The sequence below is a fragment of the Phanerochaete carnosa genome, assembly GCF_000300595.1.
Source record: "Phanerochaete carnosa HHB-10118-sp unplaced genomic scaffold PHACAscaffold_5, whole genome shotgun sequence".
NCBI classification, from domain to species: domain Eukaryota; kingdom Fungi; phylum Basidiomycota; class Agaricomycetes; order Polyporales; family Phanerochaetaceae; genus Phanerochaete; species Phanerochaete carnosa.
This window is the reverse complement of record NW_006767632.1, coordinates 682,691-696,804: the sequence shown is the minus strand read 5'-3', so window position 1 is coordinate 696,804 and position 14,114 is coordinate 682,691. Positions and strand designations below refer to the sequence as shown.

Sequence of the window (14,114 nt, the reverse complement as noted above, 5' to 3'; positions counted from 1 at the left end):
GCTGACGCGCTGTTCGACTCCTCGTTGTACGTGGACTGTGCGAATATGGCCGCACACGCAGGCTCGCCAGTGCTTCATATCTGGCCAAAGACGGAGCAGAACCTCTCGCTCGACCCAGCGTGCGTTGCGGCGCTACTCTACCTCCAGCTCGCCATCCCGAACCAGTTCGAGCTCGACTACACTACAGACCCGGACCTTTCGCCGAGCGGTAGGTTGGTATTCTTCGCTTGACTAGCTGAGTGCATCTAACAGTTTTATTGTGTGACAAGGTCAGCTGCCTTATCTGTCCCATGGACTGCACAAAGTTGCCAGCTTTGAGTCCATCGTAAAATATGTTGAACGTTTGGCGTTCGAGGGAAGGCGGCATCTGGATGAGGACCTGGGTCCGCTCGAGAAGGCGCAAAACGCAGCCCGCGTTGCGCACGTCGAGTCAACATTGGGTGATTTTGTGGTACGTACCCGGATTTCTTTCACTTAGCACACGCTCAGATTCGCGTCTTCAGGCGCACGAATACTACTCGCTTAGCGCGAACTGGACGCGCCAGACGCGCCATACCCTTGCCGTAATGCTGCCAATTCCTCAACGATATTACGTACCGGAACGCATACGTCTATCTTGGAAACCACGTCTAGAGGCTGCCGAGCTCTGGGACGTGGTCGGGATTGAGGAGGAGGAGGAGAGGGAACGCCAACGCTTCTCGTTCGGCTTGCAGAAGAAGAGAACAAAAAAGAACCAGGATAAGCTCAAGTTTAAGGAGACGTTTGAGAGAAAGAGGGTGCGTCTCTTTACTAGCTATGTGCGACGATAATTCACTCTCGCGTAGGTCACAGACAAGGCGAAAGCATTCTTGGACATCTACTCTCGAATGCTCGGAGATCGCTCACTCTTTTATAGCAACGACTCGTGAGTTGACACTACCTCGAACAAGTTGTTTCCGGCTGCGAACTAACAATCACTAGTCTTACTACTCTGGATGTCGTCTTCGCCGCACATGTCCACTTACTTGACGCCCACCAACCAGACCCGCTATTCTCAAAGCTAATCGAAGAATCATACCCCAGCCTCTTCGCTCACTGCAATCGCGTCTTCGCTATCGCATTCACGGATGGGTTCCCCTCCGCCGCTACTGGCAACACCAGCTTCTCCTTCCGCTCGATCTTTCCCCACATACCGGCAGCTCGGCCTTATCAGAAGCTCCACTCTCCTGCGTGGGACGCTCAGCAGCGCAAGTTCAGGCTCATACGATGGGGCTTCTTCGGTGGCGTCGGTCTGTTCCTTGCTTCGTACCTCTATTTCGGTGGTTTGGTCGGTGTGTACCTTGAATCGTTCCGGAAGATACGGGCAATGGTGGAGGCTGCGGAAAGGGAGGCAGAGGAGCAGGAAGATGAAGAGGTCGAGGGTGAAGACCAGGATGAAGAAGATGAGGAGGTTGCAATTGAAGAAGAAATGGAGGCAGAGGTGGACAGCGAGGTGTAATGTTGGGTGCTTAGAGCTCACACTTGGTAATATATTACACATGTGCTTATTTTTGCTATTACCATCTATTCAGCCGCTGTATGTTTGGTTGCCATACTAGCGATGCTAAACTAATGCTACGCTTTGGCTGGTCTGCTCAACGTTCAACCGCACTTGGGCGCTTCCACAACCATGATGACGCAACGCGAGATAGCAGTCTCTTGCGAGCTACAGCTTGCACCCTTCCACCAACTGCGCGACGACCATGGCCCCCATACGACTCCGGCACCCAAAGGGTGTCACGACACTCCAAGTTGACCTCGACAGCTTTACCGTGCTCGACCTACAACAGGAGATTTTCGCGGTGACCGAGATACCCCCGTCCCAGCAAGAGCGTGCGTCTGCCTCGATCCCCACTTGCCCCCATGCTCACATCGCGAATCCGCAGTCAAGGCCGGATATCCCCCACACAGCCTCACCCTGATACCGGAGCTCCCGCTCGAAAGCCTCGGGCTCAAGACGGGCGAGCAGCTCATCGTGACGCAGAAGCCGGGTGCGGCACGGACGGCGGCCCCCGCCGCGAACACGGTGTCCAATGCGTCGCCTGCAGCACCTATGACGGGGCTCACGAGGTCGCAACTTTCAGAACCTGTAGTTTTAACGCCCGCCCCGGCGGCCCCGCAGGAGAGTGGGCCGGACTATGTTCCCACTGAGGGAGGGTATCTCGTGCACCGGGTACGTGCGCTAACTGCTGCTTCATGATGCAGCTCGCTAAATGCGGTCATCGTAGATTGTGCCCGACGATAACTCATGCCTTTTCAGCTCTATTGCACTTATCTTCGAGCAGGACATGTCCAAGGCGCCACAGATCCGGAAGAGTGCGTCCTCAAGCTCACGTGTCTGTGTGCAGTGACCGGGTCTAACTGCGCAACTGCTAGTCGTGGCAGAGGAGATCAGGAAAGATATGGACACTTGGAACGAGGCCATCCTTGGGTGCGTCCCTCTCCCTCATTTCCCATTTGTCCCACGTCTCAATCTCGCTCCGCAGACGGCCCCGCGAAGAGTACATCTCGACGATCCTGAAGCCGAACACATGGGGCGGCGCCATCGAGCTCGCGGTGCTCGCAAAGCACTACAACACCGAGGTCGCGTCCGTCGACGTCGAGACGGGGCGCATCGACCGGTTCGCGCCGCCGGCCGAGTCCGACTCGGGCAACCGGTGCGTACTTGTGTACTCGGGCATTCACTACGACGCAGCGACGATCGCGCCGATGCTCGACGTGCCGGACGACTTCCACCAGACGATGGTGCCGCGGGAGCGCGAGGGAGACGACGATGCCGTCCTCCAGGCCGCGAAGAAGCTCGCGGACAAGCTGAGGGTGAAGAAGGCGTATACGAACACGGCGACGTTTGATTTGCGTTGTCAGGTACGCGCTTGTTTGTTATACGCAATTCTTCAAGGTACGGACTCATTTGCTGTGCGGCAGGTATGCAAGACGGGGCTGAAGGGAGAAAAAGAGGCACGGCAGCATGCAAAGGAGACTGGTCATGTAGAGTTCGGAGAATACTAGTTCCCCTCGGATCGGTCCTACCTGGATGTAAGTTATCGCCGATTTTGTGATTATAAGCGCTGAGACGTCACAGGCCTTATAGTATGTCTTATGTTTCGTTGTAGAATTGCCAGTTCATGAGCTCAGTCCACTGTGAATACCTCGTGCACTTCAAGCTAGGCCTCGTTTCTCCTCCAGGTTTATCAGGTTTCTCGGGAACAATAGCGTAGACGACCACTTGCACGCAGTATCAGCAACGGTAGCTGTTCGTTCCCGGCGTGAGCTCCCCACAGATTGACGCCAGACTGAACACGACTGAGCAGCATATCAACTCGGCGCTTTTAGGTGCTCTAGCGCTTCCGGAGTTTACCGATGCTTCTCCTTTGTGGCGTCGAGGACTCTCGGAAGCGTCCCTCCAGCATCCCTCCCTCTTTCCTTCCGAACAGGCCTTGCGCCTCGACATGCATGCCTCCGCGGCTTGGCTTTATGTGCTGTCGACCAAGAATGCAACCATATGTCCAAATTGCGCTTGCTTCATCCCGGCATGGACATTGATCGCTGCTGAGTGAAGGGCGGCGAACTTCTCAGTTGTCAGGGGTGAGAGGGGAAACAGCGTTTCATAAACTTATGCACATCCTTTTCTTGGGCTGATGCAAGGTCGGTGACACTCGATGCTTGAGTCTTACTGAACCCAGTTAGCATATGAAGTGTGTAGCAAGGTCTGAGCTGCGGCCGAAAATGGGCGAGACAATACTGGAATGTCCATGCTGTGGGAGCCTGAAGAAGCGCAGTCGTCTAGACTGCACGCGGCTCGAGAATCCACCGGGAATACATCTCACCAGGGCTGCTATTCCCGTGCAACAGCTGCCGCGATTGCAGGGGTGCGGCGTACTCTGGTATTTCTCACCCTGGCGAGATAACGACGATCCATAAGTGTGTTGGTGGCAATTACAAAATTGCACAGCCCTGCTTGCTCCCAAGGGACCCGCCAAGGAGGCGCAGTGCTTGCAAGTATGCGATATCTGCCGAACAAAGTCTTCTCTTCAAATCCGCAGCAGCTGGACGGATGCTGAAATGTCGCTTTCAGATGTACACCCGCACCGCTGCCTGCGGAGAAGCAGGATGGTTGGTCACGAGCCAAGTGTTGCTGTGCAGAATCTGCGAGAGCGGTCCTCGACGCAGTCGCCCTGATCGAGACCGACGGCTTCTTTTCGTCCATGCATGTGGGATACACGCGCTCGGGAGTGCCACCCGGTGTATACTTCAATTCAGCGAGCTCTAGGTTACTGTATGTTAACGTTATGTCGACCGTCTACTGTGAGCGCGAACGGAGAGGCTAGTCCTCCCTGGGAAGACATGTTTTTTGAGCTGGCTGCGGAAGGGTCACGAGCTGGCGTCCTAAGAATGAGTTAGGAATGGCGGTTGCAGACGTGGAGCACTGCTGTGTGACGCAGCAGAGGCTTGGTAAATAGCGTTCGCTTGTTAGCGGTACCGGCTTTGCACACAAGCCGCCAGCGAAAAATTACAGCCTCCACAAGATACAGCGCTATTTCTGGCAGAGCCACAGCAGGGTATCAGGGTATCACATGTCGGCGGTGTGTTGCAGAATGATAGTATGACGCGGGGTCACGATCATCTATCGCAACGAACGGATTGGTCGATGCAAAACGTCCGATGAAACAGCGAGGGTTGCCTCATTCGAGGGCATTTTTCGCGAGGCGATGTCGTCTTGGCAAGACCCTGACCGTCAGCGACCCCTCTAGGGACGAACTTGCTGCGCTTTGGGAGTCTCGCTTGCGAGGCGCTGCAAAGCGCCTTCGGCCCCCGCCCTCTGCGGACTAGTGAGGCCTCTCAGCTTTTGCTGTGCCTGGACTGTGGACAGGCTGTGGATAGTCGATAGACGACGACGGCTCCTCGAGAACGACGAGACTGAGATGGCTTGACAAAAGGCCCGCCCCGGTTACCTCGCCAATAATGTGTTCGGCAAATTGGAGTGGATGCGAGTGGAGTGGAGAAGATCGAGGTCGCGACGAGGGGACGATGGTGTCCACCGATGCCAGTTGGCGCGCGAGTGCTATGAAATTTCCCACGGTCGATCGTTTAACAACCTGGCGTTGCGCCTCGCCAAGCGAGCTTTCGGTTCCCCCTCCGACCTCCGTCAAACGACGACGACTACGCCAACGATATCAGCCCAGCTGCAGCGCAAGCTGGTAGACTTCCTCAATTCTCTCTACTAGATCTCCCTAATTCTCCACTCCCTCTCACACGATATACCCCACGTCAGTATTACTTACTGGAATCATGTCTGAAATATCAGAGCAGCACAAGGACCCATCCTTTCATTTCGAGGTCGAGCTGCACGACGAGGACGCGTATGAGAAGGAGGAACTCGGGCTGACAGCTGAGGTTGCGCCAGCGGTCCCGTCGATATGTGGCCTGCCCTTGAAATACGTTTCGTACGTCCTGCGTTTCGCGCCGCGGCGATCAACACCGCGGTTCCGAGCTTGAGCTTACCGTTCTTCGACCCAGGCTTGTGACGCTGGCAGTCCAAAACGCCGCCTTAACGCTTATTATGCACTACTCTCGCGTGTCTGCTGCGCCCTCGCGCACGTACTCGGCTGCTGCTGCGGTCCTCATGGTCGAGCTCTTGAAGGGATCCATTTCGCTTGCCGTCGCCTTCACGAGAATCGATTCCTACGCGCCGCAATATCAGCCCCTTGGCTCGCAACCCGCGACTTCGCTCCTGAACCCATGGGTCTGGCTGTCACGCTTCAGGCGTTTGGGCAAGGAGGTGTTCCGTAGTGATTGTTGGAAACTGTCGATACCCGCTATCTTATATGGTGAGTATCATGTCGTCTCTAGTGTCAACTTAGGCTAACAATGCTCTGGCCAGTGATCCAAAATAATTTACAGTTCGTCGCAGTCTCCAACCTGGAAGCCGCAACATTTCAGGTCAGCTACCAGATGAAGATCCTCACGACTGCCGCATTCTCTGTCGTAATGCTTCGCAAGAAGCTCAGCCCCGTCAAATGGCTTGCTCTGCTCTTCCTTGCGATTGGCGTCGGTATCGTGCAGATTCAAAACGGCAGCGGTCACAAGTCTCCCGATGATATGCATCGTGACATGAATGCTTTTAAGGGCTTCATGGCCGTCGCTGCCGCTTGTTTCACCTCCGGACTTGCTGGCGTCTATTTTGAGATGGTTCTCAAGAATTCGCCGGGTGACCTCTGGGTCCGCAACGTACAGCTTTCGCTATTCTCTCTGCTTCCGGCTCTGGTTCCTATCGTCTTCTCCGGATCGTCAAACCCTGTGCCCACCACCGGCTCTGGATGGTTCAGCACGAGTCTGTTCGAGAACTTCGGCGTATGGGCATGGGCTACGGTTCTTACCCAGGTCCTCGGTGGCCTACTCACGGCACTTGTCATCAAGTACGCAGATAACATCCTCAAAGGCTTCGCCACTAGTTTGAGCATCGTTATTTCTTTCCTCGCTTCTGTCGCCCTCTTCCATTTCCAAATTACCGTCTCCTTCATCTTGGGCGCAACCGTTGTCCTTGTCGCTACGTGGATGTACAACCAGCCGGACTCTTCATCCACCAGCGGCAGCGAAGGAACAGCTAGGGAATCTCGCTCGTGGAGCTGGCGCTGGCGTCGCCCGTCCTTCTGCTCTTCGCGCAACGCCTCCGCTGTCGAGCTCACCGGTGGCACCCTCTCTCGCCGCGCATCGACCTCCTCACTCTCGTCTCTCGCGTCCTTCAACGCGACGAGCCCCCGCCCACCGTACCACCACTCACCGTCCAGGTCATTCCCGTCGTCCCCGACCGAGCGGCACTCGCCTGTGCTCGGACAGCTCTCCGGGGCGGCGCCACCGTCCGCGCGAAGGCAGGGCCAGTTCTTCGCCGCGCCGCTGCGCGCGACGAAGGCCTTCGCGAAGCGCTTGACGCTCTTCCGCTCCGCGTCCTTCTCCGGGCGCGCTGCCGAGGCCGAGGCCGGCCTGCCGGAGTACCAGCTGGCGGGCTCGTACCCGTCTTCGCGGCCGGGCAGCGCACTCGGGTCGTACTCTTCCCCGCGCCCACCCAGCTCTCTCGTGAGCTCGGCTCGGCCGTCGCTCGACCGTGCGCAGTGAGCCCCCGGAGCATTTTGCATCGCCCGCCATCTTTTTTCGTCTTCGCACGCTTTTGGCAAAGAGACGCTTAATTGATTAACAATACCAGAGACCTTATCTTTATTACTACTAAAATTTCTCCCGTACAGTCGGTGATCTGTGGACTTCTTTTTTTCGTTTTTGCTTCTGCGTCTTTTTTCTTCGTTTATCCCAGAAGCCTCATGCGTGTGCCTTTCGGGACATTTTTTCTCTCTACAACTACCCGCCCGTCGCTTCGTGTTATCTGTGGTATCGATGCTATCCTCGCATTCGCTTGTTTCCGCTGCACACATCTGTTTGTTTGGGACGCAGTAAATGAAATCAAATAGAAAGTCTCAAGTACTGTGATACCCTTCCGCTTGAATATTTCGTCTTACGAGGGATTGTATGCGTGGAGTATGACAGAAGTTAACCTGGGGAGAATGCTCCACCCCGCGGCCGAATGAGCTGCGCGGGGCACAAACGGAAAAGAAAAGCTGACAAAATAGTACGTACACCAGATGCTTCGAACATGTAGTATACAAGGCGATAACATGTACCAATCCTAGCTTTGCACCGCCCACAGTGTCTCCGAATGATGATACAAATTAACAGAGATAGGATACGTGGATTGTACACACGGGCTGCAGAGTGGTATCACTGTGAATTCGGGGATCTCAAACTTGGCCCAGGAGCACCCTCCAGCTCGGCAGGCCAAATACGTCCGGTAGCTTCTCCCACGCGGCACGCGAGCCAGACGAGAAGCCGAGCTCAAGGTGCTCCAGGCATTTCGCGCAGAACAAATGCGCCTTCCAGCCCGGCCGGTGCTTCGCGAACTGGAACGGGTCGATGAGTCCTTCTGCGTTGACCAGCTTTCCAATTGCGGACGCTCGCCCATCGTCGCACCACGTGCCTCCAGTACAGTCGGCGTTGCTCGGGTTGAACAGGCCCAGGTAGATTTCCTCGCGTGCGATACGGTCGAGGGTCTGTTGCGCGTGCAGGACGGTCTGCTCGAGCGCGGGATGCAACACAACAGGTGCGTTCTTGAAGACGCCTCGCCCAAACGGGGACTCAGCGGAAGCGTGCGCACAGAAGGGTACCAGCGCGAGCAGCGCGGCGGGCAGGAGGTGTGGCGCGGCGTGCTCGGCGGCGTTCACGAGGTGGATGATGGCGCTCTTCTTACTGAAGGGGTTCCGCGCGCCGATCACCCGCCGCCTCTGTTGCCAGTCGAGGAGCGTGGTCGGAAAGTACGGCTCAAGCACAGCCAGGAGCGCGGCGCGTAGCTTGTGTGCGTGGTACTTGTGGCTCATGCGCAGGAGCGTCGCTGCGAGACTTTCGTCGTCGAGGAGCGAGCGCGGGAAGCTGCGAAGCAGGCAAACGTCGTTCGCGGGAATTACATTAGCTTCACTGGTAGCTGCGCTGCGCACGTGCGACTCACTTGGGGTAGTAGAGCGCTAAGAGAAACACGCGAACGTCCTCCTCCGAATCGTGCAATACCACTAATGGACACCCATCGTACGTCTCTTGCTGCTGGTGCGGCGGTAGAGCAAGCATCCCAGAAAAAAGCGAGGATTGTTTGGCTAGGACACCTTTGTACACACGAAACAGTTTAGTCTCGGCTTGGAGAATGATCGTCCCATCTGGAAACCAGAGGTCTTCGCACCGTGCGGTGCACGTTGAGTCTGAGACATCCAACTCCATTCTCTGTGGGGGTGCCTGCTCGAGGAGCATCCTCCAGTTTTGCAGTCCGAATGCTTGAGGCAGCTGATTCCAGGCACTTTGTGTTCCGGATCGCCAGTCGCTTTCCAAAATGCGCAGGCAGTCTGTACAGAATTCTCGCGGCTTCCATGCTGTTTCATGCTTTCGGTGCATGAACGGATTGATGACCCCGTCCTCGCCACACAGCGTGTTTGCCGCATTCATCCTGCCAACGATGCACTGGGTGGACTTTAGTATCCGGTGTGGGCCTCTAGAGCTGAAGAGGCTCGGATATACCTCAAGGCGGGCGATATATCCAATAACTGACCGCCCGCGCAGAACAGCGAGCTCGAGAGACAAGTTCAGCGTGACGGGCTTCCCTTGAAACGTCCCGCTGTAAAACGGCTTATCGCGACCGTCGTAGTAAGGGAAGAGCAAGAGCAGTGCGGCAGGAAGAAGGTGCGGGGCTGCGTGCTGGGCGACATTGGCAAAGGTGATAATGGCACCCTTCCTGGAGAAGGGGTTATGCTCGCCAAACTTGCGTTCTTTGAGCTCCCAGGAGCGGAGTGTGGTCGGAAACCAGGCGGTTAACGCATCCAAAACGGGAGTTCGCAGGTCTTGCACCTCGTATTTGGTGCTCGTCTTTAAGAGGGAAATTAGGAATTTGTCCTTGGTGAGAAAACGGGCAAGGGAGCTACAGTAAATCAAGGTTAAGTCAGAGCCACCGCGCGCATGCGAAGAGGTGCCTATAAAGCTTACTCTCGCTCCTGCAGTGCCAACAGGAGCACTCGCACATCCTCTGCGTCATCAGCAAGCGAAATCAGTGGACAGCCTTCGTATGTCTCCTGTGCAGGTTGAACAGCTGCAAACAAGCTAGCGAAAAGCGGAGACCGTCTGGCTAAAATGGCTTGATACACGCGAAACAGCATGTTCTCCGCTCGAAAGACAACGGTTCCGTCGTCGAACCAAAGATCTTCACACCTCACAAGGTCTTGGTCCATACTGTTAAGGTCGTTTTGCGGTCGGATTCACCTAGAGCGCGACAAGTGAAAAGAAGCTCGCGGATCTGATCAACGTCGAGGTGCAAAGCATCCAGCATAAATCTGATGTCCCACAAAAGTATAGAGGGCGACGGCATGGACCCCGATCACCAATTGTGGGACCCTCCCTCCCCGGGTTTCAGCTTACGGTGCGTTTGCGGGGGAATTAACTGTGCAGTCTAAATGACTGAGAAGCAGAGCTTGCATTGGACTAGAAGAGATCCCATGTGCATAGCTAGCTATCCCGGGACCGCAGTACATTTCAAGGCTGCCCGCCCATGCCCATTATTGAGGATACCTTGTCTTCCTGTCGATAATGACTAAGGCTGGTATATCACTCACGGCGAGCCTATGTAGGCAGGGTCTTTTAGACATGTACATAGACAGTACACCAAGAATACAGGTCCAAATGCATTGACATTGATCATACCGTAAGCGCGAGATGTCGAGGCACCAGGTGACTGAGCATTCCACTTTGAAACACAACTAGGAAGACCAGCCAAAGAGTGAACCGTGTCTCTCTGAGGCATCACAGATGCTAGCCCGCCATGCGCGCGTGTGCGCTCGCGAACCAGCATGTGGTTGAGTGATGCCTGCTGTAGTTGTTAAAAGATGAGAAACAGCATGACCGGCGCTTGGTAGACAGAAGTACGGATGTGTTTAGGGCAGGTAGCGCATATATATGGCGCAGTTATCGCGACCTCGGCATCTGCTACTACATCCATTACATACGTACACCTCTCATTTGTTCTCGTCCTGCATCACAGTGTAGCTCCAAGACGCTTCGATTCGACTCAGGGCCAAACTGCTTCCATGCATCATTAATATTGATCTCTCGCTTTTTCTTGTTCGTCACGAGTGGCAGGTAACGCGCCTTCAAACAAGGAGGATACTGAAGGCACTTTGGGATGATGTGCACTTCCACACATCAGTGTTCATGTATCAGTCTCGCTACATGAGCGGAAAATAGGCATCTACAAGCCCTCGTCGATCCAGGTAGCCTGTAAAGCGAAAATAAGCTGGACGCCGCTTTAGGTGAATTGTGATGAGTTCTGTACTCACCCATACACGATGATGCACTTGCGATCCCGCCTCGTCAATCTCGCGCTCTTCGGCATCCGTGATATCAGGAAGCAAACCAACGGCGACGTACTCCGCGAGCCGCTCCTTCTTCGAGCTCGTTCTGAAGAGGCGGAATTAGTCCGTAGCTTCATGATATAAGCGTGTACCACGTACGTGATGCAGACGATGTTCTTCTTGCGGAGCCAGAGCTGCAGGATCTGAGCTTCAGAAACGAGCTTGCCGGCGTCTTTACGGAGGCGCGCCGCAACTTTCTTCAGGATAGGGTTGACAGGACCATCTGAGAATCGTGAGAGAGGGCTCAGCCCACCGAACGCGGCAACCGCGATGCCGTGTTCCTTGCAATAGTCGAGGACGGGCTGGGAAGCCTTGACAAGGTAGGGATTGTATTCAATCTGTAGGATGTATTCAGCATGGCATATCCCAGCAATTGATAAACAATGTGCACCTGGTTGACCGCAGGGACAACCTTAGCACTCTCGAGAATAACATCCAAGTGCCTGGGCTGGAAGTTCGACACCCCGATGCTCTTCGCGAGGCCCTCCTCCTTGACCTGTTCCATTTCGGCCCAGGTGTCCTTGAGGCTCGGATGGTCAACAGGCATGTGCACGAGGAAGAGGTCGACGTAGTCGAGTCCGAGCTTGCGGAGCGAGTCCACGAGCGAGTCATGCACGTTCGCACCCTCGAGGAGTCTGTCGAGCTTCGTGGTGACGTACAGATCCCCGCGCAACGCTCCCGAGCGCGCAATGCCGCGTCCGACAGAGTCCTCGTTCTGGTACATCTGCGCGGTGTCGATGTGCACGAAGCCGGCGCGGATCGCGTGCTCGACCTGCGCCGCGGCGTCCTGCTGCCAGAGGGCGGTACCGGAGCCGAACGCAAGCCAGGGCAACTGAATGCCGTCGTTGAGTGCAATCCTTAAGGAAGACATTTCTAGTGACTTGTTGAGCAAAGGTGTGGAAGTGTGGTTCTGAGTGCTCACCGCCGTGGTCACTGAGGGCAGTCGTTTTATACCCTGCGCTGGGGGGTATGACGTGGAAATAAGAGCGGCCAAGCCGGACAGCTTTGTAAATGCATTCTGGTGTCCGCAGGCAGAGGTAAGTGCGTGCAAGCCTGGTCAAGCCCGGTGCGGGCGGTGAGCAGGACAAAGAGACGGAGCCGACGGACTTACCGAATTAGTCAGAACGGCGCCTACTCCCGCTTCGGGCGGAGGTGGCGGGCGCGCCGAGCTTCTCCGCCCCGACCTCGCTGCATAGCCGCACTCGCTCGGAGTCTGGGTGTCCACTCAGTGCTAACCGGGTGATATGAATACTATGGGAACACGACGAACACTGCAGAGATCTGTCAAATTGGCTCTTGGACATCGGAACCAAGTGTCAGTGAACGGACAGCGTCCAGCCTGAGCTCGCCTTTGCGTCGGGAACTACAGGTACTTCAGGTAGGTCGGTCAAGCACCTCGAATATTATCACCGAAATCATGGCACCTTGTTAAAAGAAACAGCAGGTCCTCGCTTTGTCCTGCTATTACTATGCCGCCTGGCCGTAAACGGTCTTCGGCTAAACAGGTGAGTACCTGGCACGAACGGCCTCCAAAGCTTCATCTCTTCATCACTTTTATCTTATAAATATGCATGAATGAATAAATTATTCCACGGGACTCTCCTTACTCTGCTGCTCAACGTCCGACAGTGCACTTGCGCTAGCATACACTCAGCGAAACCAAACGAAGCGCAGTTTCGAGCAATGGGCCTATCTGAACCCACAACGCCGGGATAGAGCACCAGAGGTCTTCATGAGCTCGTGCTTGGCGTTGCATATCTAGCCTTCGCGGAATCCACCGCCGGAGGACTTGCAGAGTACATCAACCAACTCAGGGCCTTGCAGGCTCCTTTGTCAGGCATGGTCTAGTCTCTCTTATCGCAGCAATATGTCACTTTTGCTCACTGTTTCTTTACTACAATTACACACATTTTCATTCTACCCTTGCATGCTCTAAACTTCAGACGGCTCAGAGCTTCGGCTCCTGGTCTATCCATTTGGCCTGCAAGTAACAGTGTAATCAGTGTGCACCCTACACAGAGCTATAGGAAAACTCACAAATGCTCTATGGTGCTGTGTCGACCCAACCTCGTCAATCTCTGCAACCTCTTCGTCAGAAATGTCAGGCAGAGCTCGGACGGCAAGGTACTCCTGCAGCCGCTCGAGCTTAGAGGTCGTTCTACAGATTTGGCAGCCTTCTTAGCTGAAAGTGCCGACCGAAGATAGTAAGGCACGTACGTGACACAGACGATGCCCTTCTTGCGAAGCCAGAGCTGCAAAACTTGGCCCTCGGTTACAGCCTTGCCTGACCCCTGCGCGACGCGCGCTGCGATCTTCGTGAGCACGGCGTCCAGGGGTCCACCCGTGGCACGAATCAGGGGTGTCAAGCCTCCAAACGACGAGGTAGTGATGTTGTGCTCCTTGTGCGTGGCAATGAGAGACGCGCCTGCCCGAGACACGTACGGGTGGTACTCGATCTATACACGTGAGCGCGCGAACCTTCAGCCCGAAAGAACACAGGTGAAAACGGGTGCTACGCACTTGGTTCACCGCGGGCGTGATCGTCGCGACCTCGAGGACCTCCCGGAGATATCTCAACGAGAAGTTCGATACGCCGATCGAGCGCGCGAGACCCTCGCGCTGGACGCCCTCCATTTCGCGCCATGTTGCCTTCAGATCCTCGTGTAACGTCGGCATGTGGATCAGGAAGAGGTCGACGTAGTCGGTACGCAGCTTCCGGAGCGAGTCCACGAGCAAGTCGCGCACAGTCTGGCCCTCGGGCACCTTGTTGAGCTTCGTCGTGATGTAGAGCTCCGCGCGGGGCACGCCCGCGGCAGCGATGCCCGCACCGACGTACTCCTCGTTCTTGTACATCTGCGCAGCGTCGATGTGTCGGAAGCCCGCGCGGATTGCGTCCGTCACGGGCTTGCTGGCGTCCTTGCCAAAGAACGCGGTGCCCGAGCCGAATGCGAGCCACGGGATGCTCGTACCGTCATTCAGAGAAATCGCAGGGGTCGACATTGTACGAAAAGTGGTGTGGATAGTGAAACAACGCGTGGGACGAGGGTAATGGAACAGCCTGGGTCGCTGGAGAACGTTATATAGGGGGAGACGGGAAACCGCGCCCCGCCG

General features: G+C 55.7%; 6 protein-coding genes across 6 annotated transcripts; 3 read left to right on the top strand and 3 right to left on the bottom strand.

Moving 5' to 3' along the window:
* The first annotated feature begins 12 nt into the window (after positions 1-12).
* PHACADRAFT_120191 (uncharacterized protein) lies at positions 13-1,598 on the top strand. The gene is made up of 5 exons (XM_007395418.1): positions 13-216; positions 275-451; positions 504-776; positions 825-904; positions 961-1,598. Exons 1-5 carry the CDS (start codon positions 46-48, stop codon positions 1,475-1,477), a joined length of 1,218 nt encoding a protein of 405 aa, XP_007395480.1. The 5' UTR covers positions 13-45; the 3' UTR covers positions 1,478-1,598.
* A 112-nt stretch (positions 1,599-1,710) lies between these two features.
* Positions 1,711-3,147, top strand: PHACADRAFT_255547 (uncharacterized protein). The gene is made up of 7 exons (XM_007395417.1): positions 1,711-1,851; positions 1,905-2,191; positions 2,247-2,334; positions 2,395-2,449; positions 2,505-2,883; positions 2,944-3,054; positions 3,101-3,147. Exons 1-6 carry the CDS (start codon positions 1,722-1,724, stop codon positions 3,025-3,027), a joined length of 1,023 nt encoding a protein of 340 aa, XP_007395479.1. The 5' UTR covers positions 1,711-1,721; the 3' UTR covers positions 3,028-3,054; positions 3,101-3,147.
* A 2,007-nt stretch (positions 3,148-5,154) lies between these two features.
* PHACADRAFT_255545 (uncharacterized protein) lies at positions 5,155-7,476 on the top strand. The gene is made up of 3 exons (XM_007395416.1): positions 5,155-5,462; positions 5,536-5,846; positions 5,900-7,476. The coding sequence occupies exons 1-3, from the start codon at positions 5,308-5,310 to the stop codon at positions 7,129-7,131; spliced, it is 1,698 nt and encodes a 565-aa protein (XP_007395478.1). The 5' UTR covers positions 5,155-5,307; the 3' UTR covers positions 7,132-7,476.
* Positions 7,477-7,787: 311 nt separating this feature from the next.
* PHACADRAFT_255543 (uncharacterized protein) lies at positions 7,788-9,780 on the bottom strand. The gene is made up of 3 exons (XM_007395415.1): positions 9,586-9,780; positions 8,567-9,520; positions 7,788-8,490 (listed from the first exon to the last, which is right to left on the bottom strand). Exons 1-3 carry the CDS (start codon positions 9,753-9,755, stop codon positions 7,806-7,808), a joined length of 1,809 nt encoding a protein of 602 aa, XP_007395477.1. The 5' UTR covers positions 9,756-9,780; the 3' UTR covers positions 7,788-7,805.
* A 1,060-nt stretch (positions 9,781-10,840) lies between these two features.
* Positions 10,841-11,874, bottom strand: PHACADRAFT_195160 (uncharacterized protein; the record flags this gene model as incomplete). The annotated part of the gene is made up of 4 exons (XM_007395414.1): positions 10,841-10,867; positions 10,929-11,049; positions 11,103-11,341; positions 11,395-11,874. 4 exons carry the CDS (start codon positions 11,872-11,874, stop codon positions 10,841-10,843), a joined length of 867 nt encoding a protein of 288 aa, XP_007395476.1.
* Positions 11,875-12,971: 1,097 nt separating this feature from the next.
* On the bottom strand, positions 12,972-14,003 carry PHACADRAFT_94464 (uncharacterized protein; the record flags this gene model as incomplete). The annotated part of the gene is made up of 3 exons (XM_007395413.1): positions 12,972-13,161; positions 13,221-13,459; positions 13,524-14,003. The coding sequence occupies 3 exons, from the start codon at positions 14,001-14,003 to the stop codon at positions 12,972-12,974; spliced, it is 909 nt and encodes a 302-aa protein (XP_007395475.1).
* Between the last annotated feature and the right edge of the window lie 111 nt (positions 14,004-14,114).

Coding starts and splice junctions, on each gene's coding strand:
- PHACADRAFT_255547 (XM_007395417.1), top strand. CDS start 1,722: ATGGCCCCCATACGACTCCGGCACCCAAAGGGTGTCACGACACTCCAA. Junction 2,192..2,246: donor GAGGGTATCTCGTGCACCGG/GTACGTGCGCTA, acceptor CGGTCATCGTAG/ATTGTGCCCGACGATAACTC. Junction 2,335..2,394: donor GGCGCCACAGATCCGGAAGA/GTGCGTCCTCAA, acceptor CGCAACTGCTAG/TCGTGGCAGAGGAGATCAGG.
- PHACADRAFT_255545 (XM_007395416.1), top strand. CDS start 5,308: ATGTCTGAAATATCAGAGCAGCACAAGGACCCATCCTTTCATTTCGAG. Junction 5,463..5,535: donor CTGCCCTTGAAATACGTTTC/GTACGTCCTGCG, acceptor TCTTCGACCCAG/GCTTGTGACGCTGGCAGTCC. Junction 5,847..5,899: donor GATACCCGCTATCTTATATG/GTGAGTATCATG, acceptor TGCTCTGGCCAG/TGATCCAAAATAATTTACAG.
- PHACADRAFT_120191 (XM_007395418.1), top strand. CDS start 46: ATGGCCGCACACGCAGGCTCGCCAGTGCTTCATATCTGGCCAAAGACG. Junction 452..503: donor CAACATTGGGTGATTTTGTG/GTACGTACCCGG, acceptor TCGCGTCTTCAG/GCGCACGAATACTACTCGCT. Junction 777..824: donor AGACGTTTGAGAGAAAGAGG/GTGCGTCTCTTT, acceptor ACTCTCGCGTAG/GTCACAGACAAGGCGAAAGC.
- PHACADRAFT_255543 (XM_007395415.1), bottom strand. CDS start 9,755: ATGCTGTTTCGCGTGTATCAAGCCATTTTAGCCAGACGGTCTCCGCTT. Junction 9,521..9,585: donor TTGGCACTGCAGGAGCGAGA/GTAAGCTTTATA, acceptor GATTTACTGTAG/CTCCCTTGCCCGTTTTCTCA. Junction 8,491..8,566: donor TTAGCGCTCTACTACCCCAA/GTGAGTCGCACG, acceptor CCTGCTTCGCAG/CTTCCCGCGCTCGCTCCTCG.